The 13,745-nt window shown below is 48.6% G+C and overlaps 1 protein-coding gene across 1 annotated transcript in view; it reads left to right on the forward strand.

The window, feature by feature from the left end:
- Window positions 1-13,745, forward strand: part of CADPS (Ca++-dependent secretion activator) — a 200,043-nt gene that overhangs the window by 20,191 nt on the left and 166,107 nt on the right. The window contains exons 2-3 of the mRNA XM_009883625.1: window positions 917-1,030; window positions 5,353-5,685. Coding sequence (XP_009881927.1) covers window positions 917-1,030; window positions 5,353-5,685 — 447 coding nt within the window. The remainder of the gene's footprint in view (window positions 1-916; window positions 1,031-5,352; window positions 5,686-13,745) is intronic.

The following is a 13,745-nucleotide window of genomic DNA, read 5'->3' on the forward strand; positions in this document are numbered from 1 at the left end:
GATAGCAGAGAAAGTCCTTGCTTGGATGAGAACACGTTTGCCCTCATATAACTTCTTTGGCATTAAATGGCATTAGATTCTTTCAGCACTGGTTCTGACTGGTGTTTTAAGTGTGACAAGCCAAAAGAAATGAGCAAGGGGAAAAAAAAAAAAAAAGCTGGGGGTGAAAGACCAAGGCCCCAGAGTGCTGAGGGGGGCTGTCGTCAACAGCCAGCTCGCAAGGCTTCCCGTTCGGTGGTGAAACCTCATCTTCTGCAGGGGAGGAGAGGCTAAATGGGGAAGAAATTATACTGGAACAGTCTTTTCCAAGCACGCACAAAGCAGCTTGCTTTTGACTTAGGTATACCTGAAGTGGTACAAGCCTGGCGTGTGTTTTGGGGTGGCAGAGTTGTTTAGAAATGGTGTTTGGGGTGGGTTTAGGTGCTTATGATAGAATCATAGTATCATAGATGGTTTAGATTGGAAGGGACGTTGAAGATCATCTCGTTCCAACCCTTCTGCCGTGGGCAGGGACACCTCCCACCAGCCCAGGTTGCTCAAAGCCCCATCCAGCCTGGCCTGGAACACCTCCAGGGATGGGGCCTCCACAGCTTCTCTGGGCAGCCTGTTCCAGTGTCTCACCACCCTCAGAGTGAAAAATGTCTTCCTAATATCTAATCTAAATCTACCTTCTTCCAGTTTAAAGCCATTTCCCCTCGTCCTATCATGATGGTTAAATGAACTTGCCAGGGTGAAGAGTGTGCGTGCGTGTGTACCCACGTGTGGCTGATTCCTCGTCTATTGCTATTGTCCCCAAAGGAAAGCAGAAGTGCACATCATAAGCACCCCGATAAGATATTGCAGAAGAATTACTGGGTTTTTTTCCTTCATACATAACCTTTCTTGACTAATTTTCTCCTTTTGGTATGTTTTGCAGATAAGTAAGCAGCAGCTCCAGACAATCAAAGATCGTTTCCAGGCCTTTCTCAATGGAGAAACCCAGATTGTGGCAGATGAAGCATTTATAAACGCTGTTCAGAGCTACTACGAGGTAAGTAGAGAAAATACGCTATTCATGTGAATCCCTGTTCTCACCCCTATTCACAGACGGGGTCAAATTCTGAACTAACGGATTGCCCTTTATCAAACAGCACAAAACAAAGGCAGGTGCAAAGCTTCTTCCATCTCACGTCTGGTGTTCCACAAGGTTTGTGAGGTTCAGGGTTTGAACATGCAACCGTGGCAACCCCTACACCATGGTGTATGCTATAGCTTTATTACGGGGAAGATCGCCCTTGCTTTGAGCGGAAAAGTATCTTCCTGATGCTTTTAAGCAGTGTAGTCTAAAACAGGGAAGATGGCACAGTATAAAATCAATGTCATGTGCTCCCTATGAAAAATACCGAGAGAAAACTGGGCAGCACATTCCGTTCTGGCTGAAGCTTTTGTGTTGCGTCTAATTGAATTTGGGATTTTCAGCAAGAATCTTGTCTTCTCTCTTTGGTGTGACAAGTGCTGCAGAGCAAAGGGGGAGGGAGGGGGGGTGTATATCTACAAAACTAGATGATACCAAAGAACGTGAAGCATCATTCATAATTGTGTAAAAGAATAATTATGCATGTCTGTCTTTTTGCACCTCTTTGTATGCAGCCCTTAATGCTGCCTTTCATATCTTTTCTCAGAAGGAAAGAGCTTCTGTTTTTGAGGGAAATCAGTGCTTGTGATTTGTATGAGGAGTCGCTTATTTTTTTTGCTAGCCTTTCTGCAAACCATTTCTCTTTCTCCCTAGAGCTATTCTGTCATAAAAGGTGAAGATTTTGAATTGCCTACATAAAATATTTCTCTGGAAGTGGTATCTAAGAGGGGACCAAAATCAGATACTAAAACTGAAGAGAATTTTAACTCTATAAAAAATGGCAGCAGCTGCTTCTGTGTAAGGAAAGCACAAATTATCTCTGGATTAACTCTATTAAACTGGCCTAGTAGTTACTGCTCCATCATTCTCTGTACAGGAAGGAAGCTGAGAGTAATTTACATCTCTTATCAGAAAAGAAATTGCCAAGGGATCATCAGTTTATCACAGCTTCACCGAACAGATGCTCTCAGAGAAAGTTCTCAAGATGGCGTGAGTTGCATTTTAGGATGTAAGAGCAACGTAATCTGTTCAGATAAGACTATGGGGCAGGAAAAGGAAACTGCTTAAAAACAGGCAAAATACATCCCTGTTTCACTGGTAGGTCTGTCTGAAAGTGTGTCCTGATCAGCTCCAGAAGTCCTGTGCTATATAGTTACCCCAAGTGATCAAACTTAACAAAGAGCAGTCGATCAGCTCTAGATGTCTGCAAACCCTGTGTCTTCAGTTCAACCGGACACTCTACCGGCTCTGTCCTCCTTAAAATAGGCCACAAAAAGCATAATGCATCGCTCTGTGTCCTTCAGCGCAACTTTCTTTTTCTTCTTTTTAACTGTTGGTCTCCTTTGATTTATGGCCGTGTACTTTCAGCGTCTGTGCAGCTGTAGCATGGCTGCGTGTGTCTTCCTCGGCACCATCTGCAGTGGCACAAGGCAAATCCTCGCCGCAGAAAGCCTCTGCCCCCTCTCAGTGCCTGAGATGTTCCCGGCTGATGGTGCTCCTTCCTCCCTTCTCCGCAGAGAGGTGCCCACCCTGGGTTCAGCCACGGTGCAGTCACACAGCAGATCCTCCTTATCTCGCCTCCTGCAAATCTCAGTTTTGTGCAATTAACTGTCCCTTGGATGGATGCTGTCTAGAAATCGGCGTTTAGGTACTGACTTATAAAGCTGCGTGATGGCTTGGAAAACACTAAAACTTGTTTTTTCGCTTAGCTGAAACTGGCCATCTCTGCAGGTCGTGGCTGGTGTTTCTAAGGGGTCCGTTTACTAACAGTGCAGAATAGGTTCATTAACTGAGGATTGATTTATTTTTTATGCTGGAGGAAGAGAGAGGTAAAGGTGACATGGTAGGTCAGGAATGCGTTTGCTCTTGCCTTCAATGTGTTTGCATGGCCACATTCTGCTGTTAAGTCTGCTGTCAAGGGGTAAGCGTGTGGTTGTCAGTCTTGGACTAGTTCACAGGCTGCTATCAAATGAAAAGATTGAGTGATCTGAGCCGGCTCTGCTGCTGGTCTGCAAAGCACCACTGTGCCTGCAGGGATGCCGCAGACCCATGTGTGTGAGACAGGCCCGGCACACTCTAACAGATGCTCCAGGAGAGCTTTTCTCACCTCCTTTTACTTCTAATGAGTAAAGCTTCATCTGTCAACCAGCACTTTATGCAGCAGTCCCTTCAGCGGGTATTATGGAAATGCTTCGTTAAACCCATTTCCACTCTGCTGTGGGCAGATAGAGCCGGGGTTACATGTGACATGGAGGGCTCATCTATGGACATGGCAGGAGATGCCTGACCCAGCTCGCGGAGGCCAATTCCCTTTTGCATGTGCCAGATTTTGCTCCAGCAATTCTTGACTCCCGGCAATCCTGCTCTGCAGTCTTACAGCCAGGCTATTCACCTGGTATTTTCTAAAGAAAGCAGCTCGCTCTGCAGGACAAAACACCTCTTTTATCTTTTTTTATCTTCCTATTTCATGGTCTTTTTCTGCTGCTTTGTGTCTGGCTGGCGCTCCTCCGCACCTGCCTCCTCTTCTCTGCCCACCGCAGCCCTCCTTTCCGCTGCAGCTCCGCACCGGTAAATCGGGGCTGAGGGGAGACGGGGAGTCGGGTCCCTCTGCTCGCAGAGCCATCACTCCTCCGACAGGGGTGAGGACCACAGATAACACCAGCCGCTGGTGCTGGCGGGTATGGGCAGTCATTAGCGCTGTCGCACAGGGTCGGGCCAAAGGCACCTGGAGCAGATGATTAGAGAGGGGACACGGGAGCCGAGGATGCCGCAGCAGGGCCGTTCGCTGTGACCTCCCACCGTTTCCAGCAGTCAATGTGCTGGGGACTTGCTCGGCTGTGCTGTCAGCTTTGGTTTTGATAGCTCTCACCTATTACCTACAAGCACCTGCGCACATCCAAGGCGTTATCGCTCATATTTAAGCTCTGCAAGGAAACAAAACCTATGCTGGTATCATTTCAGTGTGAACCGAAGAGGCTGCTGGCAGCATCCTGCCTGTCCTGTCTGCAGGGAGCGCTCCCCAGCACGGTGATGTTGGAAGGAAACAGCCCAGATCTTCCTCAGCAGCATTTCTGGGCTGGTCCCAGAGCAAAACCCACTGCTACTCCCGACAGCTGCCTGTGCCATCAAGCATCTGGGAAGACAGAGTGCCATGTTGCTGAGTGGTATAAAAGAATCTGCCATGTCCTTAGGTCATCTTCGAGCTCTTTAATTATTCGGAGCTGACAGATACACCCCGGTGCTGGCAGGACTTCTTCTCAGCCTCCTGCATTCATCCATTCTCAGCATCATTTATAAAGCAGCAGTTCTCGCTGGGCAGCGATTGCTGTCCTGCGTTCAGGGCTTGGGAGAGGACAGCCAACACAATATCTCCCTGTCCCTCTCTTCACCCTTCAGCTCTGCGTTGCTCCCATGGCATCTCCTGGTCTGCAGGGGTCTGTTGTGTTTTGACCCTTCCACTGCTCTTGCAGTGGGAAGAGCATCTTCATGATCTGAGTTGTCTTGGTGTTTACCCATTGGTTTGCAAAGGTCAGGCCGTTTGTCCTTGTCCTTTCCCAGGCAGTTGTAACGGTGCTCTTGCGGTGCTGCTTGCCCGGGTTGGAAAGATCAGGGTATGGGAGAAGTGGAGACACATGTATTATTTAGCTGAAGGTAATATTGAAGTAATGAATACAATGCTATTCCTGTCATCTTGTGACAGCAAGGCAGTCTGCAAAGATCTCCTCTGGTGTATTAGCTTAATGTCAGCCTGGTCCTTGCGTTGGTCAGAGGTTTCCCAGGGGCCTGGCCACCAGCATCAATGCAATGCAACGCTGCGGACTTGAATATGACGACCGGGCTCCCTCTAACAAGGCAGAATTTGGCTAGGTGAATATAGCTGCGCAATAACTTCCTTATTAAAACATTTGATAGAGCAAAATGTAATCCTGCTTTCCCAAAGGGCATTTATGTATCTGGTGAGGTGCGACCACAGCATCACACCAAGTCCTAATTGCATCAAAATGTTCCATTTTAGCAGACGCAAAGCAGAAGCTTCACCTGATTTCATTACGTGTCCCAAAGTGCAGCTGAAACCTATGTCCATCTGGCAACGTGTGGTTGTTGAGTGAGGAGTTGGAAAGCATACTGGCAGCCAGTTAGAGGGCTTCCCAGCAGCGGAACCACACTTTGTGGGACTTAAGGGGGATTTTATTTTTTTTTTTTAACTGACACCATTTGAAGTCACCTCTTCTTTGCAGGTATTTCTGAAAAGCGACCGCGTTGCTAGGATGGTGCAGAGCGGAGGGTGCTCAGCGAATGACTCCCGGGAGGTCTTCAAGAAGCACATTGAGAAGAGAGTGCGCAGCCTGCCAGAAATTGATGGCCTCAGCAAGGAGACGGTCCTGAGCTCTTGGATGGCGAAGTTTGATGCTATTTACCGTGGGGAAGAAGATCCCCGCAAGCAGCAGGCCAGGATGACCGCGAGCGCTGCCTCGGAGCTCATCCTCAGCAAGGAGCAGCTCTACGAGATGTTCCAGAACATTTTGGGGATCAAGAAATTTGAGCATCAGCTTCTGTACAATGCATGTCAGGTAAGGTCTTTCTCCCATGCTGGGTGGGAATGGAAGTGGGTTTCTCAGGCAAAGGCTTGCCAATGGGAAATACTGCTGTTGTGAACGGGAAACTTTGGCTCTGACCAGACTGTTTTTGAGAGAACTTCCATTAGGGAAGGGGGTTTTGGTTCATGGTGGGACTTCTGCACTACCGGTTATGTTCTGGTTGTCCAGGTGGACCTCCTTCTCTTGCTCATGTTTGTTTCCTCTTGGTTGATTGCTTAGGGTTTTCCCCAGGTGTTTCAGAAAGTCTTTATATAAAGTTTTCTCTCCGGAAATCCCATAGGACTGCTGAGATGGGAAAATTTTATTCCTCCAACTCAGCGTCTGGATGAGCAGGTCTTTGATGGTGCCTAAGTGAGCCGTTTTGCTGTTCCTTGCTTGCCTTTGCGCTGTCACATCACCAATCTAAATGACAGAAGTACATTCTTGCAGCCTCCAATAACCTTATTAGTACTTGAAGCTCAGATGCCCCCGGGGTGGATGTCTTATGCAAACTTACTTATTGAGGTTGTACGGGTTCTCCTTAAGTAGAGGGAGCCTCTGTCACCCCTGCGTGCCCATGGTGGAAGGAGAGAGCATCCCAAACCCCAGTGACCTCGGGGCAGCTCCAACATGCACTATGAGATCCCAGACAGATAAAAACCTTTCCCATTCCTCTCTTTTTCTCCCCCAGTAAGAGGCAGTTCCCCAGAGGTGTGGAGCTGGGACTCTGCAGTGCTGCTTGCATTTCCAGCAGCTCTTGCTGAGGGCTGCCGGTGGCTGTCCAGGCTGTCGGTGACCCAGATTACGGTCCCGTGCTATCAGATATAAATATCGCAGGCGGGATAAAGGATGTCAGAGTCACGGGGAGGGTAAGGTAATGCTGTGGAAAGTTTTCGGAGCAGGAGCAGACCTCAATCTCTTTCCTGCAATTCAGAGGTTCAGCTTCTTATTGAAATTAATACATTCGAGACCAATTCTGTCTGTCTTCTGTCTAGACATTTCCAATTCTTTTCAAGACATAGAAAATTATGTTTGATCTGTTTTTTCTCCTGTAAAGAGCTTAATTATCTTGCATTTGTTCTTCTTCATCTCAGACCTTAATGGCAGAGTGGGGAGAGGATAATAAATGTCCCTGAGTAAGGAGTCTTCATAGCAAAAAGGCAACAGCAGGGACTGCATCGGTCCTCATAAATTATGTTTACAAACCAGATTTTGTGCCTCCATCCTCTCTTTGTTGCAGGACTTCTTTAAAATCAAAACCATAATGTTTTCAGGGATGTGTTGAGAGCTGAGTCAGTTCTGCAGTGCTGCTTTTTTTTTTTTTTTAAAAAACAAAACAAAAAAAACAAAAAAACAAAACAAAAACTTAAACCAACTCAAGCCCAGTGTCTCTCATCCTCCCTTGACCCGTGCTCGGCTAAGGAACTAGGGTGGTTTTGTGTGAGCGTGTGTGTGATCCTACTCTCTTTCTTTGTGGTTCCTGGTGATGCAGAAAACAGTATTTAATGATGGCTGCTCTGCTTTGTGGATGATCTCTGCTTATGAGAGCCTTTCTGGCTGACACCATGAACCCAGTGGCTGCTCCTTGCGAATTGCCCTGTTGCATCGAGCAACCCGTTTCCTGCAGTAGGTCCTGGTTTTACTCTGAGAGTGAAGAGTTTAATTCTGGGTCTTTCCTAATACTCAGAGGCAGCAAACCCGTAATTTAAGCTTTTAGAGAAAGACATAATTTCTGTTGAAAGCAAATATTAGCATGGGAGTTTCTCTTTTTAATACCTGGATAGTGAGGATTAGCTATGCAGAAGGGAAAGCCCTTTGTACAAGGCACAGCCCCAAAAGCTGCGGGGCCAGCAGTCATTTGGCCGTTTGGCATTTTCCTGGGGTGCAGTGTGAGTGGTTACGGTGTCCTGGTGCCGGCACAGTGGGGCGGGAGCCTGTCCCATGGCGGGCAGAGGTGGGAGCAGGTCAGTGCTGCTCCTTCTCCCGTTGGGTGCTGCAGGGGAAACCCCAGGCTTTGCTGTGGGGACCCTTATTTCGGTGCTACCTGTGGTCACATCATCTGGGCTATACCAGAGGGATCTCTGGAGCTCTCCGGCCACCGGCAGCCCTTAGGAGAGCCGCAGCAGCTGTTCTGTGCTTCCGTCGTGCCATGAAGCACCAAAATTGCTGTTGACCACCACTCCTTCCCGCAGGGTCTCAGCCATTGCTTGCACCCAGTCTGTTGAAGGGTGTAAGTAAAACCTATCAACCTTCAAATGTTTTTGTTTCCTTAGCTTGTATGGGGAGTTCCTGGCAAAAGTTGAAGGTGGACGCCACTTGGCTAGCGTGTTTTCTGCAGCAGAGCTGCAGGGGAGAGCAGAAAATGATATGCAACGAGCAGTGGGTCAGTAACCTCCCTTTTTCCCCCCATGAAACCTTCTGCCTGATCTCTCATGATTAAGCATTGGCCCTGAAACAGGAGATTTTTCCCTTTCCCTCCTAAACTTCAGGAGCAAATTATTTCCTACTCCAGGAGCACTTGGTGTTCACACAGGGCAGATTTCAAAGCCGCAACAGCAGCTGGGTGCCCGATTTCTGCAAGGCTGGAGATGCAAGTCAAGCCCTGGGCACTGCCCTTCGTGGCTTGGAAACTCTCCCATGCCATAACCCTTTGGACTGTGCTGAGCCGCTCTGCACCGACGGCATCTCCGACATGGGAAGTCTGACACCAATTAGGGAGCCAAAGGCACCAGCGCTAACACCAGAGACATCCGGAGAGAGAATTGCTTGTACAGCTTTGCAGCAGCCCGGATGGGCGCTGGGGAGGAGAGGACCCGGGGCGGCTGGAGGGGAGGAAGGGCTCCCTGCTTTGGAGGTACACGTGTGCGATGGGCACGGCAGGGCTGGGACGTGCTTCTGCGGGACTTCCTCCCAGCCGCTCGCTCTCTCCCCGCCACCACCGCTTTGCATTTTCATAAATTTTCATTTGCCGCATCTGTCTCCCTCCGTTTGACAAGCCGTCTGCTGTAAACGCCTCTGGAGGCAGCCCCGCAGCGAGCTCCCTTCCCGGGTGGGTTTGCAAACCCCCCTCAGCCTGCGCCCGCAGCCGTAGCTGCAGCACGGGGCACTCCTGTTGGGCTTTGGGGCACTGGCCTCATAACCCCTAAAAATGGTCATGTATTTCCATCGTGCTGTTTTGTTTCAGTCTGGGTTTCAGCATTTCTGTCAGAGTCAGCCTGAGCAGTACTCATTTGCCTCCCTGTGAAGACGCTGACTCTCTTGGTCTGACTCTTGTCTCATCAGAGTTAACTGGACGTACAACTTAAATCTTTTCCTTAATAATTTGATTGAAGCTTTTGTCACCTGTTTGGTAGAACAAAATATTTTATATATTCTGTTTGGAAATAAGCTTTCAGTAAAAGGAAAACAATGTCTGGCGTTTTCCTGGATGTGGTGAAATGATAATATTCCCAGAAACGCCGTGCAGGGTAAAGTTGTGGGTGATTAACACATTTGCTTTCCTCCCTTGGGCAGCGGACGGGCCGCTCCTGCCAGAGCCCAGCGCGGACCCTGGCTCAGCAGCCTGCCGTGGTGCCAGCCCCAGGCTGTACACCGCGACTGAGTAAACCTCCCGAACAAATCGAGGGGCAATCACGAGCTTCCCAGCGATGGTTTGGCACGGTATATAAGCTACACTTATTTTTGACCTACGCTTGTCTGCCGTGCATGGGAGGAATTGGGAAACGGCGCCTTTTCCCTGGCAGTCTGTCTGAATGCCATCACTCTTTCTGGAGCGGCAGCGCGGTGCTGTTAGCGCAGTTTATCAGTCAGTCACCTGTGCTTAGAAAAGCAAAGCACATCGACTTCTTCCACCGCTCCTTTGATCTGGGAGCGGAGGGGCTGGGTGGTCTGACCTGCCCTCCCTTGCTTGGGTGTGGAGGGTGGAACTGCCCCAGAGGCTGTGCCAGGAGACAAGGGGTAAGAAGGCTTTGCCTAATTATTGTCCTCCTAAAGCATGAGCAGAAATGGTGCCGAGGACCCCGAACACTTGCTTGAGTTTCTCCTGTGGTCTGGAAGAAGATGCTGTTCTCTGCGTGGCCTTCTGTTACATCATGCTCAGTAATTGCATAATGATTACATCACTGGGACAGCATTTCCATTCACTTCTGAAATAGTATTTTGTTTGTGCAGAAGGAGGATGATTTCTAAAGGGACTTTTTTTTTTTTTTAATACAATATCCCCAGGTGGTATGAGATAAGTGTATTCTTAATGTGATAGCAGTGATATAGCAGGATGTGAGATAGCAACACAGCAAAAGGGATTGATGCAATTGGAAGGGCTTTTAGGAAACAAAGATGAGAAGTGGTGTTGTAGCAGAATGGTTGCGGAGATAACAGTGGTGTTAAGAACAACCTCTGACTAGAACATTTTAAATAATACACAGAGACTTAAGTTTTTTGCATAACACATGCTATGTGGCTTGGTGTTTCTGCTCCACTGGAGTCAGCGTGGGGATTGAGTGTCTCCGGCTCCAGCAGTGAGCTCCTCTGCTGTGGCATTGCAGAGTGTGAAGTGTGTTTCAGTCTTGGGTTTCTGGTCCAGAACCCGTTGGCAAGGCTTGAGTTTACCTCTTCTGCTTTGTAATTAACCTGTGGCTGGAAGAGTCACACAGGACCTATTTTCTGTAAGTGTTGAGCAATTCCAAACTTGGGTCTTTGCTGCCATTGGCATGTCCTTGCGCACAAGCCCTGTGTTTCCCACTGACCTTCATGATGGCTGAATTGTAGCAGCATCTCTGAAAATCAGGCTGTGGTGTTCTCCCTGTCTTGTTCTTCCCCAGCTGTAGGGCAGTGATTTACTTCTCTATCTCAAGCTGTGTTAGGAAGTAATTTATAGCTACAGTGAGAATAGAAGGAGCTAGTACAGTGCTGTTCGGTTCATCCAGCAGCAGTAGGTGACATCCAGACCACATCTGTGACGAGCTGCGCACTTCCATCCTCCCGCTTCCGAGGAAGTCCTGGATGCTTGGACTGTCCCTGCAGGACTGTTCACAGGCTCCACAATCAGACTTTCTCTTCTTTCCCAGCCCTGAAGTGTCCTCTACACTGTGGCATTGCTGTTAAATGTGAAAAATACCTGCGTTAAGCTTCCAGTTTCATCTAATTCCCTTAGATATTAACTTTGAAAACAAATAGCTAAATATATGCACGTCAAACCTGCTGAGTAATACATAGTAATAGATGGTCGTGGTTTTTCAGCATCTGTTCCTGTCCATCCAGGTAGAAGGTAAAACATCAGAGAAGTGTGCTTGTGGGGGTAGGCTACAACGCACACCAAGTCCCATCGCTGTCTGGTGGCTATTTCACGTAAAGGGATGAAAGCCTATAACCAGTGCAATTGGAATTCTTTCGTCAGTTTTGGGCATCTGTGATTTATAGCTAGCAAACATTTCAACCCAAATTTTGCCGACCAGTGTTGGCTTAAAGCTAGAATTCACTGTTTTGACATTTATTTTTGCAGCTGAATTAGGACACTGTGTCCAAAGGCTGACATTTCTCACAAAGCAGAAGGTTCCTCTGCCAAAAAAAATCAGTTTCAGAAGTGTTAGCAGAAAAGATATTTAGGATTTCTGTCCTGAATCAAATGTTTGATTTTAGCTCAAGTCAGTATTAGATATAATTCGCCGAGGTGGTGTCCCACCTTTTGCCCCTCTCACATCTCTGCAGTTCAGGTGGTTTTCCCGAACTTCATTTCTTGACTTGCTGCGGCACGCTGAGCCCGTTGCAGAGATGCTGCAGTGGTACTTGGAAGATGCAGCTCAAGTGAGGGCAGAAACAAGTAAGGACAGAAGTTCCTGTGAGGCACTGTAACAGCTCAGACGGTGAGATGAAGGTTAAGGTGACCTCAGAATAAATGTTTGGTTTTTGTGTACCCTCCCCAAACCAAGTATTCCATCTAGTTTGTTGCGATGAAAATTTCCCAGCCATGCCTAGGAATGAGAATTGAGCCTGGGGTTGTTGCGCACAGTGTGGAGTCACCTGTCTCTGCACATCTCTGTGTCCTTTCAGCTCAGAGATACGGGGGTTTAGTATCAGATCACTCCCTTCTGCTCCCTGCTCATCATTTTTGAGGAGCGTAAAGCAATTCTTTTTTATTCTAGCTTCATCTTGAAGCTCAACACCTATGAAATGGCCGTCTGCAGTTCTGGGCGTTTAAGCACTAACGCTGGCTGTAATGACCCCTCTGGAAGGGCAGGAGGTTTGCTTCAGCCCCACAGCCCCTGTGAACAGACCGTGGTGGGGGCGAGCCAGGGCTGCAGGCAATGACCGATGGGCCTCCACGGGCCCCTCTCTCCAGGGCTGGATACCTGCATGCTGTGGACAATCGTCAGCTTCGGCCAGCACCGCTGTCCCCCTTTGCCAATCCCCACGGCATCAGCCAGACCCCGTGGCTTTTTTTCTCCCCCTCTTCCACTCCTTCAAAACACCTTTCGATCACTCCGCCTGTTTCCACACTGTGAGCGTTATCTTCCCCCCCACCCTTAAAACGAAGCCACCACCAATAAAAATTAAGTTAAGATGGTTTTGAGATGATCAAAAGCCTCAAAATCCATAAAAGCATCATACTCTGTTTTCAGTAATTCAGTATTTATTTCCATGGAAACGGAAATGGCAGCCTGGAGCCTTCTGCAGGGTTGTAATTACTCCTGTAGCACGCCTGCCAGGGCTCGAGCATCTCCCAGAGACGGCGGTGATTTAGCGCCTGATGGGAAACTGAAAAAGGAAAATGCGTTGGGAAGTGAATGAAATTTTTCCCTTCGTAACAGCACGACGTAGACACACGTGGTCCTTCGGCGGGGGAGGGGGAATCGCCCTTCGGCGGCGTTGTCTCGGGGTGCGGTATTTTGAAGAACGACGGTGGCATGGGAGGGAGGAGAGGCCGAGAGGGATGTGTGATGTCTGTCTCAGCTGCCAGCCACCCCGTTTGGGAGAGGTTTGCTGGTGGAAGTCACCCAGGAGGTACAGAGCGGTCCGCTACAGTGACCCTACGGGTGATGCATCATTTAGTGTCTTTATAATTAAGAGCAGGAGAAGTGGTTGAGGTGGGACATCTCTCTGCTCCAGCATCTGACACTCAGTCTCCTCCAGCATCCGACGGAGAGCTGCAGGGAAGAGCTCAGCCGAGTGGAGGGGGACGTGGCAGCGAGCGGGGCAGCCCTAGCAGTGTGCCACGGGGCTACTGCCTTTTGGGGAGGAAAATGCAGTGATCGCTCTCTGGCAGGGTGGGACCTGCTCCCCTGAGCTGTCGGCACCACGTGTCTGGTTTGCACAGACATGTATGGCTCTACGTATGCGTCCATTAGCTGTAGGATCAGCTTATGTTCTGTGCTGTTATGGACTTAGAGAGCAATCTTGGCCCCTGTAATTAAATTTAAAGCAAATTAGTTCTTCTATTAAACAAAATAAATCTGATGTAGCCTAATGCTGTATTCTCCAGCTATGGCTGATCAATCGCTCCTGCAAAGAGCAGGCAAATGCTGCTGAGCAGATGGTCTTGGCTGAGGCATGGTCAATTAAACTAATTAAAGATGCTTTCATTTAATCAGAGGGTGTTTTAACCCTGTTAGCTGCCAGTTGGGGATGTATGTTTTTTGTGCACTAGGAACTTGGAGTTCTGGCCCTACTATGGACATCTTCTGGATTTACAGTCCCGTTACAGAAACCAGGCTAGATTGCGCATCTGAAGAGCAGATGTTTAGCAGAGAAATTATAATGTCATGCAACAATAGCGAGGACTTGCAGAGGAAAAGTCAGTTGTTTTCTTCTAACACTAACCAGAGATGTTTATTAGACTGAAGAAGTCTTCTGCGCTGCATCCTTCCCACGCCACCTCCTGCCAGCCTTCCCTCTGGGTTTAGGGGCGTGGATGCCTCTCCGCAGCCTTGCCAAATGTCACTTGTTCCACCAAAACAAGCAGTGGCTTGTTATAGCGTATTATTTAAGGGACAGAAACTGGTTTCAGCATCCGGGCAGGTTCTGGAGTGGAGGAGCAGCCTCTTCCTTCTGCTCTCTGC

Source organism: Charadrius vociferus, unplaced genomic scaffold (assembly GCF_000708025.1).
Source record: "Charadrius vociferus isolate BGI_N301 unplaced genomic scaffold, ASM70802v2 scaffold324, whole genome shotgun sequence".
Classification (NCBI taxonomy): domain Eukaryota; kingdom Metazoa; phylum Chordata; class Aves; order Charadriiformes; family Charadriidae; genus Charadrius; species Charadrius vociferus.